Raw genomic sequence first — 15,470 nt, forward strand, 5'->3', positions numbered from 1 at the left:
TTGGTCATCCACTTTCACAATACACAGACAGGAGTATGATAGTTTAACCTCGAGGACCTATGCCTCACAGGGCGTTAATTGGATTGGCAGTATTTTACTTTTAAACGCCTTCAGCCAAAGAGGTCTCAAGCTGAATATCACCTGACATAAACCAAAATAAGACACAAAATATGTTCTCAGGCTACCGGGTTAACCCATTTTGAAGTGGTGTTGTACATAGGCCTACTGTATTTTTATTCCGGCTAATGCCAGATGATTTTACTTGGCTTCACTCCTCAATGGGTTAATGGAATTCCTAACCCTTTAGCCTTAAGGGGCTCTCCAAGTTGAATAAGATCATCTGATGCGAGTAGTAAAAAAAAAAAAAAAAAAAAAAAAAAAAAAAAAAAAGTCCTTGGGCTGAAGAGGCTAATGAGGAATGCTCCTTAATCCTACAATTTGAAGGGTCTCTCCTGAGTTGAACAAGATCATCTGGTACAAAGCATGTCCTCAGGCTGTAAGAATATATAATTTTTTTTTTCATATGTTCTACTTCGAACATGCCGAATCATACTAGTCAGTTTTATTTCTCTCATTCCATAATGATATGCAGACAACATTCACATTATTAGGCAATCATATGACTGCCTTCAGCTTCTAGACATTAAAACAAATTTCTGCTAAGCCATTTTCCCTACTCAGGACAATGAAAACTCCACAGAATAATGTCTAGCTTATATTAGATTTGGAAGAACCATACTTCTAATGAAGACAAAGCAAACTTGTGACCCTTTCAGAACCTTTACTGAACACATACAGTATCTATAAAGAATTACATTAATTTTTTTTAATGAATCAATATCTATTTTAGAGTTGCCCTGCACGTGCTTATATTTACAAAAGTTATATAGGTCATAAAAGCTGACCAGTTCAAAATATGAAACAAAATATAAGGCTGACATGCTCAACAAACATTGTGTACAATGCTCAGCTTTCTGCTTAAAAAAAATTACATTCATACAAAAAGTGACAACTGTCTGCCTGGTCAGTGAGTGAGGAAGTGTCTTTGCCTCACTGAGCCATGTTGGACAGGTTGGCCCCCCAGGCAGATGCTTATCCAATTACATAAATGAAGAAGACAATTTACACTGACTTGACTGTTTGAGCTATTGATTCAGCACTAAGTGGTCCAATATTTGTACACAGACACAGGATTTAACATTTATAAACAGTCAATATTATTTCAACTAAAGAGATTTTGTCAAGTAAACAAACTTAGCAGGCTGGTGATGCTGCTCATGGCTGAGCCCCAGCAGCAGTTGCAGTGAGGGCGGCTGAGGCAGAGGGTTGCACCAGGGCAAGGCAGGGTGTAGGGCAGGAGGTGGGGCCTTCTGGTGCTACCCTCTCTGACCCACAGGACCACACATGAAGGGAATGCCACAAATATGCTCAACACATAATAACAACCTGTATGGGTCACTGATCAACAAGTACAGCCAGCCAATGTTACTGTCACACACACTGAGTAACAAGGAAGTACAGGTTCCCCCTGTTGTCACCTAAGCTTCATAAGCACTAGGAAACACTGTGAAATTAAGAACATAACACAGATATGGCGACGGAGTGGAGATGTGGAGGACAGATTAAGGTGGATCGAGTTGGCCGGCCACCCACAGAAATCTTACATTAGCACATCCCAGAGTCAACAGCTGCATCTCCCTGGCCTGGCCATCAGTCTACATACCCTCATGCTCTCTCCTCTTCTCTGAACATCCCTTGAAGTTCCTCTCATACATTCCTTATAAGTTTCTCTTCTTCCTCACCAATATCCCCTGATTACACCCATATCCACCCACCCTTCCTGCACCCCATGTGCAATCTTCCTCATCTATTCTTCCAATACTCTGCATCCACTCTCTCTCTGCTCCTGCACCCTCCAACTCCATCAACACCCGAGCGTCACTAAATAACACTGAGAAGGAACGTGGATTTGATCATTCACTTGGAGAAACGTTTTGAGACACTGAATTTGCAAGTGAGTGTGGCAGCCTGCACCTCACATGCTGCTCGTGCACCTTACTCTCAGTACAAACTCATAGGTTAGTTTCATCATTCCTGGGCAACTATACTTTTATATATCAAATAAAATTTCCATATTAAGAGATAAAGCCTTCAATTTTTCTGAACACTTTAAATTTACCCTTATTATTAACCATGCAATATGGACAACAAAGAGATAACAATGATAAAAATAATTTTACTGAATACTTAAAACTTTTTAAATATATTACAAGCATTAAAATGAACAACTCATCTTAGTTCAGAAAAACTGAGGTAAAAAAATGTTAGCAGTCAACAAAATTGTCCCCTAGAATATGTTACAATTTGTCACCAACAATTCAACCTGATTCTGTAATGCACAATTCATATGCAACAAAAGTCCACATCATGAACACAATATATTATGATGGGTGCATATTTGTCAACTTTTCAAAATCTGAAATCCTGGCCATCCACACTTCCAGCATCTGCCATTTTTCACAAACCATTACTATCTAAATAAAAACTCACTTGTGCAGTAGAACAAACTTAACAGATACCATTTTCCTTCACATGGACATGACCCATCATCTGTATCTTCTGGAAAATGCAAATCTGTGTATATAAGTGCAAATAATTTTCAGTTAATCACAAGTATAGCCTCTTTTCTTGCCATCTTTTACCCTTGCTTCATATGGTTCCAGTTCAACTTCTTAAAGATGAACACCATTCAACAGTCCATGCCTTTTACATAATTCTAGTCCAATAAGGGTAATTTGGATGTAAATTCAATGTTGTAATTTTAAAAACCCATCATCTAGTATTTAATGACTATTCACTGTCCTGATTCATCCTCTCAGTATGCAAACTGTCAGTGCTGGCAGGAAGGTGAAGGTTGACAATTTGAAAAAGAGAGAAGTCCTGTTCCGAGACTTGGCAATTGTGCTCCTGTGCCTAGCTTCACACTAGTTGGGTCAAGTCAGTCCATTATGTGCCCCTTTCACTTCAGTACAGTACTCAGGCCAAGTCCAGTATGCACTGTTTGAACCCCAAACTCACACCTAGGTCACTTCACTCCTTATGACTTCCAGTAATCAAGCAAAGTTCAGTACACACCCATTAACCTCAAGTGACTATGCCAGCTGATATTGGCTGCCTGCATCACTGGACCTGCAGTGCTTCTACCTCCAGGCATCACTCCAGCACCCAACTCAGTCTCTCTCTTGGCATTACCTGGGTCTGCCACAACACGCAATGACAGACACTATTTTTTACTACAGTCTTCCTGTGCTGTGCAACACTGAAGGCTGAATTAAAAGGAAGGTAAATATTCTACACACAGATAAAGAAAAACAAGAGAGCAAGAGAGACAGACAGACAGAGAGACTGAGGATGATTGGATGATGCGGAGGAGAAAGGAGCAAACCACCCCACAGTTTCGGCTGATCAAGTTGTCCAAGTGTCCTGTACTCCCGCCGCCAGACTGGGGGGGTTAATACCACTAGGCTTATAATTCTAAGCAAGACACTTTTCTAGAACACAATGCACTTCTTATGGGGCTTCCTATGTCTTCCCCTAATCTTTCCTCGACGTTCCCTCTGAAAAAGAAGGAAGAAAAAGTGTTACATGAAGCTTCAAACAAAGGGATTGTTACTGAATTCAAACTGTCATCATACCTAATGATTCATTCTTTCATCACAAAATCTCTGCTACATGAACTGTATGATCCTGCCATATATAGTAACATATAGTACTGTAGCTAAATGAAACTACATTATAGCTTCCAAAACTGACAAAACATTACCATATTATGCTCAACTTGGATAAGTTCACCCTCGCTTTTAGATGAAAATAACTTTTGTTTTACACTACATGTACAAGCACATTCCTTTTGGGTGAAAACATGCAATCATTCTGCACCACACACAGTATGTACTTTGCACTTGATCAAAGCTGTATTTTTACTTTTTCTGTCTTTAAATTCTGAAAGTCAACAAAACACTCGCAAATTTTCTCCCACAACTTTTCATGTACATGGATCCCTATTATTTTCATCAGTACAATATATGGAATAGCCAAAGAGAAATCTTCGCATTTAGAAATGATGCAAAACATCAGTAAGGATCACTGTCAAACCACTGGTCACCAGGTGAAGGATACTTTTGTGACTGAAAATATGTTATAGGCAAACAGGTGTGTCAATGCACATACAGCCAAACTGAAATACCGTACAATAATCCCTCTATTATCCGACGTAATAGAGCCAAAGGCATGTTCAGGTAATGGCTCTGTCTGGATACTGGACTTCTCCCCTGGCCCCCCTCTGTACATAACCTAACTTTGCAAGCCAGTGTAAGTCGCCACTACAGTACATCGTACAACACTTGCCCTCCCTGTTGTTTAACAATACTCTATCTGGTCAAGCAGACCTATAAACCACAAACAAGCAATTACCATGGTCAAGTAGACCCATCAACCACAGACAAGCAATCACCACTGCAGGGCCATACCCTGCAGTGACATGAAAACAATGGCTACACAAGAAAAATGCAGTAGGCATGCAAAACATAATGGTAAAATGGAATAAAATCATGGTACAGTACACTAAGCTAGAATTAACGTCAACATTCACAATTTGACCATCCCACATCAATCTTACCCAGGATCTCCTGCTTCTCTGGAGTCAACACTACCCTCTTCTTTTCCCTGATGAAAAGGCTATCATCACACCCTAGGAAGAGGCATGCAAGGAACAGCGAGGCCTGATGCAGGTAGGAAACAACGACAAAAGCTACCATGTGCACCACTATAACAACTACTGTATTTGAGAGGAGCTGTTTACTACACAATTGTCGCATAGGAACTAAGACCGAGCAAGGGGAGTCTCTAGCGGATGCTGGGTAAACTAACCAGCCAGACAAGGCGGTGCCACAGGGCTATTCCTGCCCGTTCGGGCTGGAAATTTTTCGCGTGACCATAATTTCCACCTGGATGCAAACATTTTGCCAGATAATATGAAAAAAATGTACGAATAATGGTTTCAAACAGCCAGATCACACCGTCCGAGTAATGGCCATCAGGATAATTGAAAGATTACAGTATACAGCTGTCTTACTGAGATACACTCAAGGAAATGTATCACATGAGTAAGTGGTAACAGAGGTACATAACATTCATGGCCACTAATTCTCCAACATAAGTTCTGACCCCAAGTGTACACCAGATGCTCCCACACAACTTCTGACCCCAACTGTACATAGTTTTCTTCAGTCTAAGCTTTTCATCCAGTACTCACCCTATCCTTAAGTGGGAGGTCAAGGATACTGTAGATTTTTTTTTTTTTTTTTTTTTATGTGACCGACTCTGGGCATAGGCTTCACAGCCTGCTTTCAAGGCCCAGTAGTCCTCCTACATACCATACACCTCTACATGTCACCACTTTGGTGCTAACACCCACCATCCATATTGATTACATGCTAGGGCTGTCTCATACAGGACTGGTGTACTGGTATTAGCGGGGGTGTTTTCACGACATGTCGGCGGTTCATCTGGTAGATCAGTAAAGTTTGATATTTATGAAATTCAAATCCTTAAACTGTTCCCTGCTTCATTGGGATTTGAACCCGGGTCCATTAGGACTGCAGGCCAACTCTCTACCGATTGAGCCACTGCCTCCCCCTAAGTGACTGACCAAAAAAAAAAAAAAAGAAGTTACACAAACATCCATCCTGCCACTCACACTGCTCACCCATCCTGTCATTAGAGTTTTGGGTCTGAGGGCTAAACAATGGCATCTCAAGCTGAATATCGTATCATTGGATTTTCGAGATTGTATATAAAATAATCCCTAATTTACCCAGGTTGTATTATCGGTTTCTCATATATCAAGTGTTCGTATAATGGGACCTATCTGTATATATATATGTACAGGGCCAGATTACCAGGTATAGGCAAAATGGGCAACTGCCTACCAGGCCACAGCCTGTCACAGGTCACCCAGATTTCCAGAGCGGAATAAATACAGTAATCCCTCCACTATCCGATGTACCAGAGCCAAAGGCATGTCTGGAAAGTGGTCCCGTCCAGAAAGTGGGCCACAGCCTCCTGGACTTGTACTTATGGACCCCAACCTGGCCTGACTCAGAAAAACACCTATACAACTCCCTACTGGACATGCATAGCACCTATTTAAACCTTGTTGGAAGGACACAAGTCAAGAGTGAGAGCAGTGGAAATGAGTTATTTAAGAGGAGCCTGTGGAGTCACGTGGAGAGACAGGCTGACGAATGAGGATATAAAGGAGCGTTGTGGTGTGGATGTGGATGTGATTGGAAGTGTTATGAGGAACACACTGAGGTGGTTTGGCCATGTGGAGAGGATGGAGGGTGAAAGACTGACGAAGAGAGTGTATGTGAGTGAGGTGGAGGGGGGAAGAGGGAGGGGGAGGCCGAGGATGAGATGGAGGGATGGGGTGGAGAGGTATATGAGAGAGGGGGGTGTGAGTTGGGAGCAGGGCAGTGAAATGGCGGGGGACAGGGCGACTTGGAGGCGATTTGTTTGTGGCCACCCCAAACGGGATTGAGGCGTCTGGCAATAGATAGATAGAAGACCCTTTTCACACCAATAATGGACATAAAGCATGAAATAAATAAAAAGGAACCAAATAATGAGGAATTAGAAACGACTGTACCTCAGCCAGGGTACTTACAGCACATCTGTGGCTGCCTTCCCTAAGGCTTTGGCAGTGGTGAAAATGCTCTTGAAGCACGTTCAGTAATCCAGTGTTGTGCTGCACTTAATTCTTTGCATTGTGAGTTATAATTGTTTAACACTGCACATTGTTCTTAAATGCATCACACCAGTTTCAACCGCCAATTTGCACTCCACAGTTAATCCTTTGCACTCTAAATTCTAATTTCTTAACACTGCACAACAATGTAAATTCCCATGTGGTCTAATGGCGAGGTATTGCAGTTTATTCACTGTTTATTCACAAAAAATGAGCACATGTGGCATCCACTATGATAAGCATCAACTCGCGATCGAAGTTAGGCAGTAACTGTTGGAAGTGTTGGTGACGGGGAAACAGAGTTGCCACATCGCAACGGCCACATTACCAAACTCCTCAATTTTCATTACCAAATTCGTAAAGCTAGCATTTATTCTTCACTAATTATATATACAAGTGGAAATACATGTAATCACTCTCCTTATAATTAAAAGCATGTTGATTGTTTTCATGCTATGTAGGGTAGCAGATTAATCAGAGAGAGCAACAAACAATCCACCATCTCCATCATGTATACCCTCATACATGTGAAAAATCCGTTTGGTAATGCATTATTCTGATTCATTACCAAACAAATTTTTCATTACAAAAGTGGCCCACATTTGGTAATGAAAAATACCAAATGACAACCCTGACAGTGGAGGAGGAAGTGGGCAGGAAGGAAAGGGTGAAGGGGCCGTGGTGTAAGCAGCTGTTTGGCACTGTGCGGCAATTTCAAATTACGGGTGGGGAAAATTTGGATTTTGGAGGGGATTTTTTTCTTTTTTTGGCCATTTTTGGGTTCTGAAGGTCCAGGCCCACAATGTCCGGTAAGTGGGGTGTCCGGAAAGTGGGCGTCCGGATAGTACGGGGAATATTGTATATGCTTTGGGCATCCAAATAAGGGCCAACACCCATCAGGCAATCAAAAAAGTCATTATAGGTCATGCCAAAATTTCACCGGAAATAATGGAAAAAAGGGATCTATATGTCGCAGGTCAACTGTCTGCATTGCCTACCAGGCCACAGCAGGGTTAATCCGGCCCTGTATATATGTACAGTAATCCCTCCAATATCCGACTTAATAGAGCCAAAGGCATGTCCGGATAGTGATCCTGTCCGGATATTGGGCCCCAGCCTCCTGGACTTGTACTTATGGACCCTAACTCAGAAAAACACCTATACAACTCCCTCTGGACATGCATAGCACCTATTTAAGACCCAAATCACACCAGTAAGGGACATAAAAGACTGAAATAAATGCAAAAGAACCATAAAATGAGGTTTTAGAGGTGAGTTTATACAATATTAAACATTCTAGATACTTACAAGTCCCTGGCTCCTGGACTGGTTTGAACCACCAGTTTGGAGTCCGAAGTTAATCCTCTGCTTATTATAATTTCTTAACACTGCACAACACTGTAAATTCCCGTGTGTTCCTGTGGTGAGGTATTGCAGTTTATTCACTGTTTATTCACAAAAAACAAGCACCTGTGGCTTGCACTGCTATAAGCATCTGCTCTCGATCGGAGTTTGGCTGTGACTGTTGATGATGGCGAGGTAACAGAGTTGCCAGATCGCAACGGCCACATTACCAATCTCCTCAACTTTCATTACCAAATTTAACTTTTCATTACCAAATTCGTAAAGCTAGCATTTATTCTTCACTAATTATATATACAAGTGGAAATACATGTAATCACTCTCCTTATAATTAACAGCATGTTGATTATTTTCACGCTATGTAGGGTAGCAGATTAATCAGAGATAGCAAACAATCCACCATCTCCATCCTGTGTATCCTCATACATGTGAAAAATCCATTTGGTAATGCATTATTCTGATTCATTACCAAACGAATTTTTCATTACAAAAGTGGCCCACACTTGGTAATGAAAAATACCACATGGCAACCCTGACAGGGGAGAGGGGAGGGGGAGGAAGGAAGGGGTGAAGGGACCATAGTGTAACAGCTGTTTGGCGCTGTGCGGCAATTTCAAATTACGAGAGGGGAAAAAATTCAGATTTTTTTCAAATTTTTTGCGGTTTTTGGCCCATTTTGGGAATACTGGATCCCGGGACGATTATGTCTGGTTAGTGGGGATGTTCGGATATTGGGCGTTCGGATATTAGAGGGATTACTGTATATATACAGTAAGTCCTCATATTTGAATGCATTTTACTTCGATGCCTCGTTTTTCGCGCAAGAAAAAAGTTTCCAAGTTGTCTCACAATTTGCGAATTTCCCCACAATTCGATGCTCCCAGCCGGCAGCCGACGACTCATACCGATGCTCATTTGTTGGCAGCCATCTTTCGACCACCCTGTCCACCATAACCGATATGGCAACCAACTTCGATGCATACACCAGGACTATGCCTGAGGCTACCAACATCCTATCAACCTTGAGTGATCTGAAGTCTCAAGTGATGGCCGTCTACAACAGAAACATAAAGGAGCAGAGACAAGCCCGGATCACACGATATTTTCATGAGAGACAGAATGTGGCTGCTATTCTGCAAGTCTTGGATGTGCCAGCAGGGGTGGATAAAGGAGGAGAAGTGAACAGAGAGAAAGTGGAGGTGCTGGAGCCTGAGTTCAACTTCGAGGGCTTTGACATAGGTGATGAGCCTTCCTCAGTGAGGCCCATGTCACCTAGTAACTAGCCCACCTACCCTCAACACACCTTCTCTTGCCACTCAAGCCAGTCTTCACTTTATTTCTGTTATGGATTTTTGGTGTTGCAGCTTTTTATAACAGCTTTAATGTCTTTTCAGGTACATGTTTATTGTGTTCTGCTGTTTTAGCACTAGTAAACACTCTTCATTATATTTTGGGTAGGGTCTGTTTGGTGTTAAAGTACTTTATGATAGGGTAGGTACTTGTCCCAGCGGAACGCTCCTCTATTTTTCCCATTAATTCTTAACTCCACAATTCGACGTTTCACATGGTTTTGGCGGAACATCCACAGCATGAAAAATGAGGATTTACTGTATATATATATATATATACCAGACTACCTCCACTCAAGATTTGACGTTGTGTAATACTTTTTCAGTAGCCTGCATGAAAATAAGGCAATTATTTCACATACAAAAATAAAGAAAGTAACAAAGAGAACAGCCAGAAAATGTGGTATGGCTATTTAAGTCAGCCACTGCTTAATTATTGGTTCATGTAAAGTTTATATGACTAGATTTATGAGATCTGTCTAAATCGACCTGATGTTTTCCTGTCCACATCCTAGTGTGGTAAGAGAGATCATCTGATATTTTTGTTTTCCCAGATTTCATATGTCACGTTTGCTTATTTTTGGTGTCTGGTGTATATTTGTACCATTCAACTGTTAAATGCTCAATGTTGTTACTGACCCTTACAGATTACTGGCTGAATATGAAAGTACCGAGATAGGGTGACTCTACACTGAGTGACAAGCCAAATGGTTTCCTGTACTCCAAGAAACCATTTACTACGCTTGGTGGTAACCACACAACCAAATTATGGCGCCTGGTGGTTTAGTGGGTAATTATGGCGCTCCAATCAGTGAAGGTTTATATCCAAGGGATGGTTGGGGTTATTGCTCACGTAATGCCACTCAGGAATAAATGAGGCTGGTCATGCTCATCTTAAATGTCAGGACCAACTTGCCTAGCCCCGGGCTTCTACGCTCCTCATGAGACAACGAAGGACTGGATGATGGATGGATGGATGGACCAAGATCGGGCACTAAATAATATTCACCATCATCATCCGGACCTCCTTTCCCACCCTATGGCACGGTTCTGTTTAGGTCAATCCCATGCTTCTTGCTTCAAATATGTGTCTAAAAAAACTTTACTTACACAACAGCATACTGTATACAGTACTAATTACACTGGCCATGAAGTACTTGATTTCAATCATATTTTCCAGCAGATCCTCCACTGTCAGCTAACGTATCACAGAAAAGCATTTTGCCGACAGATTCGCACTAACTGTTCCACTAAAATTATTATTTTTCAGATGGAAAAAAAATAATAAAAAAAATTCTAGATTTTTCTCAAAAATACACGTATCCATATAATAAGCGTTAAGACTAGTTGATCGTTGACAAGCATCATAATGTGGTAATAGATGGCAAATGAGTGGGACTTTTCACTCACTTCCAAAGATAATGGTGCTGCTTAATTGGGAGAAGGAGAGGAACTGTGGCAGAGGGGTTAGAGGATGGGAACTGAGCAGCATTTTTAGGATCTGAACTTAGCTATCTAACATTGGTGCTGTGCAAATGGAGGCTGTGAATGCAAAAGCAACTCCTCAGGTAAGGTTAACTCTGCCACACAAAGTGAAATATGCACAATGGAGAGAGTCTACTGTACAGTACTTTAAGCTTAATTAAAATTTTTTTTTTTTTTTTTTTTTTTTTTTTTTTTCCCCACTCTATTTGTGAGGTATTCTATTTATTATTTTCACATATGTGTTCCATGGAAGAAAGGCCAACCAACCATAAACAAGGTTTACAGAAACACTCATTTAACACCTATGCGTCATGTGATGACACTGGCCGCTGCAAAAGGGGTAGAAGGAGACCACCGGGTGACAGGAGGCGCCGCAAATGCCATCCCACCACAGCCTGAACTGGCTGCCATTTGATCCCGTCACCAAAGGGTAGGGAGAGACTCCTGCCACCCAACGCAAGCATATCTCACTGTGACTTGGCCAGGTGCTGAACAATGTTTTCTGAAACCTCATTTGATTCCGTTCTTGCTTCACACTGACCCCTTGCCTCATCCAGCACTGCCAAGCCTCTGCCCACGGATATTAGCAAAGAGCTCAGTGACAGTGCCATAGAGTGTGCCTTGGAAGCCAATGTGTCTAGTTTAACTAGTAGCAAAGTTATCATCCTGAGAGCAAAGCCAAAGTCAGGGCCAAGCACACACACAAGAAGACATCCTGCTTTAAGTGCCAAAATTTTCAGCATCATTGACACAACCACCTGCAGACCTGGGGATGCTTTCATTCGCAAGAAAAAGAGTTGGCAAGTAATATGGTCTTTAATTTGTTTCCCTAACTGCTATACTTTCCTAGATATCAAGGTTTGAAAAATGGCTATTTTCAGAAATACTGTACTGCCATAGGGAAAGGGGGGCTGCAACCAGAACATTCCTGGCTCCAGAGGTTACAGCTTTGCAAGTTAATACAATATCTCTGTAATGACTGCTCCAATTTTCATTGTTAACCTACCAAAATACTGGCAAATTAATAGGCATTCATAATATAACTGGGAAATGTATATACAATCACAATAATAACTATTTATAACATGAAAAATGAGGGGTACATGGGCAGAGGCACCATTTTTTGTGTGTTGCAAAGCCAAAACCCATCCCATTTTGAAGTGTATGAAATAACAAGACTACTGACATATAATATAATTCACTAAACTATAACTGTATAACTCACATCTTTCCTGATCTCTCTGACTAAGGTGTAGAAGGCATCATCAACACCCATGCGAGTCTTGGCTGAGGTCTCGATGAATGGAATGTCATAGTTCTTGGCTACCTCCCGCGCCTGCTGCATGTCCATGGCTCGCACCTGCAGGTCACACTTGTTGCCCACCACTGAAACACCACACTTAATGGAACACTGGTTATACTGAAACACCACATTTACAGGCAATCCCCACTACCCAAGGCATTAGATTAAGTAAAAACAGTCAAGATAATAGTTTTCCAATAACAAGTAATAACATGGGTTCTATGGGGTTATGTTAAGTGGCAACAGGGGTATACTCCTGTGCAACTTTACGGCCATAGTCTTAAACTGTGGGAAGGCATTCACCTTGCCGTATTTGCATCTTTTGGTAGTCTTCAAGCACGAAAGGGAGAGCGTTCCCCGGTGAACGGGAGAGGATTACCATAGCGTAGTACTGGAATCCACGGGGAGTCTCGTAGCACCCCTTCGCATGCCCCTTCATGCAAAGAAAACTATGTAGAATTTTAACGACCCTATGGTGTGCGTGACGGGAATTTTAATTTAATAATAAAAACATCGTGTAAAGAAAAAAAAAAAAAAAAAACGTTCAATATTTTTATCGTTTTAAAAGACTTAACCGTTTCTCCGGGGATGGTTAATTTACGACAAGAAGAAAACAAAGATGAGATATTGTGTTGTATCCACTTCCGTTTTATTTCTCAGTATTTCTACCAAGCTGTTTATCAGATATGGTGCATGATACTTTTATAATTAGTTTGACTGGTATGTCAAATAATTCCTAAGGTAAGGAATGGCCGAGTACTACCTAAACAGATGACTGGTGCACAGTCTGTTAGTCAGAATTACGAAGTCTCATGTTTGCGTTCGGTGAACTTTTATAAGTTCGCACTGCTTTGTTTTGGCTAGGCAATATATTTTTCTGGTGTATTTTGGTGTGATTTGAATGAATTTGACTTTTATTTTTAGTGTTCATGATTGATTTTCAAATTAACCCCCCCACCCTGTGTCTTGGGGGGTGGGATTTCTGGGTTCTGGGTGGGAAGAATGGCAAAAACAAGCATCTGGGGCAGAAATATTGTCAATATCGGTATGACCAGCCAAGGCGTATTCGTAGGGTTATTACTGACTGCATGAACCCCTCTGAAGCTAAGTCTGACACCGAATTTTTCCTGCGGCACAGGTTCTCCAAATCCTGCATGTATACTCCTATACAGAGTATTTAAGAACAAATTCGTCTTTAATAATTGAAAAGGTAAGAATTGCAAACATTAATAGATTATATTGTGTGTAAATCTTAGAAACTGTCATATGTATTGTTTTTATTTTAAGATTTTGAATTTCAAAAATAATCAGTGTTGCCAACTCTTCGCCACGCCTACCCACACAAAGGGGTGCGCTCTCCCGCTTTCAAGATTACCACTCAAGCTGAAGGTGTGAGCTTCCACCCCAAGTGGGGTGAGAGAAGGGTAACCCCTGCCCTCAGTTTCAAGACTACAGGCGTTAGTCACTCCATCCAAAGCATAAACCCACTTACACTACTGCTGTTGTTACTGTGCTACCCCAGTGTCTGACTGAGCATACCCATCAACTGCAGGCAAGCAACTGCTCCTGCAGGCTGTCCCCTGCAGTGAACCAATATTTCCATGTGGGTGACGGTGACTTATCTCAGACAGGTGCACAGATTAATGAGTTTTTGTTCTTGGGTGCAGGCTGCATCTGCATCTCTCCACCCACTTACCTAACACAGGCACCTTAGTGGGCCCTGCTTCACTTGGTTAACTAAGACGGGTGTCCGCATATGCTGTCCGAGAGTACTGGGGCCAAAAAGATGGGTTCCGCATATGCAGTCACACACCCCCACCCCCAACCTCCACCCCACCCCACCCCCACAACCCCACTACCACCACACCTACACACCATCCCCCATCTCCATCCCCCCAACCACACCACACCACACACCCCCACCCCATGCCAACCCCCCACTACTCTCACACCACCACCCGCACCCCCCACCATCCCCCATCCCCCCACCCCCCCACCATCCCCCCCACCCCTCACCCCATCATCCCCATCCCTACCCCTTACAACCCCCCCACTCCAACCCTCCCCCAAACCACCCTCAACCCCACCCCCCAGGGGTTGCCTGTACTTAAATATGACAAAACACCAGACTAACGCAACACTAACTGAAATGATATTTGACGAAACAATATACTGAAACCTAACACTTAACCTACTGATATACCATACAAAGTGCAACACAATACTTACTGAAGTACCACACCATCTGACATGTACCACTGAAAACATGGCATTTACTGAAATAACATAATTACTGAAACTATACTTACAGAAAGATGACACTGAAATATCATATTTACTGAAACTAAGCACATGTTGTTAATTGAGCTATATATATATACTGTATGCATAAGAAAGCAAAACCTTTCTTCTTACCCATGAGCACATCAGTGAATGTTCAGTTGCTCTAACGATGCTGCTGAGAGGTGGAAGCAACGCCATTTTCGGTGTTTTTTTGTGTTACTGTAGCTCTCCATCATGCACCACCACCTACACCGCTGCTCACCACATTTCATTTCCTGATCACACACCACTATATACATCACTTTCTTTGCATTATTTTGAATGGTTCACTGAGCACTTCGAAATCATTATTTTACAAACATTTTAAAACAAAATAGTGTGATTCTAAACTGTGAAAAACTACTCAGTAATACTACATACTGTAATGCTAAACTTAACGAAAGATATTTACATAGCTCACACCAGACACATTCACTTTCCTTATATTTTAGTCACTTACAATTACTTTCTATCACTTATTTTCATTTGTTCAGCCACTTTTCTGGAAGGGCTAGAAGTTGACGAGTGTGTGAAAGTCATGATTGTGTATCGTAGGTGGGCTGGCGTCACTTGAAGCGTGGTGTGCTGGCTTGTTTTTTCAGAGGTTTTACAGCATATTCTACACTAGAATCACTGTCATTAGTAGGTGCATACCTCCTTTTCTGTGGAATATGACCTCTAGCACCCCTTTTCTTGGTAACACCATGCGAAGCTGAGTGCTGGGGCAAACATGAGGGACCACCTGTAGACGCCATGACTTCCTGAAGCAAACTGGGCTCACGTGGTTATGTAATGCGTGATGCAGTGTGGAGGATGCCAAAAGGATGAACTGGCAGATGAC

General features: G+C 41.9%; 1 protein-coding gene across 1 annotated transcript in view; it reads right to left on the bottom strand.

The window, feature by feature from the left end:
• Positions 1 to 418: 418 nt before the first annotated feature.
• The window catches only part of Ras85D (GTPase ras-like protein 1), a 33,544-nt gene continuing 18,492 nt past the window's right edge, over positions 419 to 15,470 (bottom strand). Inside the window, exons 5-6 of the mRNA XM_080272406.1 lie at positions 12,230 to 12,390; positions 419 to 3,617 (exon numbers count right to left, since the gene is read on the bottom strand). Of these exons, the coding sequence (XP_080128532.1) occupies positions 3,552 to 3,617; positions 12,230 to 12,390 (227 nt within the window). The 3' untranslated portion in view covers positions 419 to 3,551. The remainder of the gene's footprint in view (positions 3,618 to 12,229; positions 12,391 to 15,470) is intronic.

The sequence above is a fragment of the Coenobita brevimanus genome, chromosome 50 (assembly GCF_032717465.1).
Source record: "Coenobita brevimanus isolate Jiangsu-jjx chromosome 50, ASM3271746v2, whole genome shotgun sequence".
Lineage (NCBI taxonomy): Eukaryota > Metazoa > Arthropoda > Malacostraca > Decapoda > Coenobitidae > Coenobita > Coenobita brevimanus.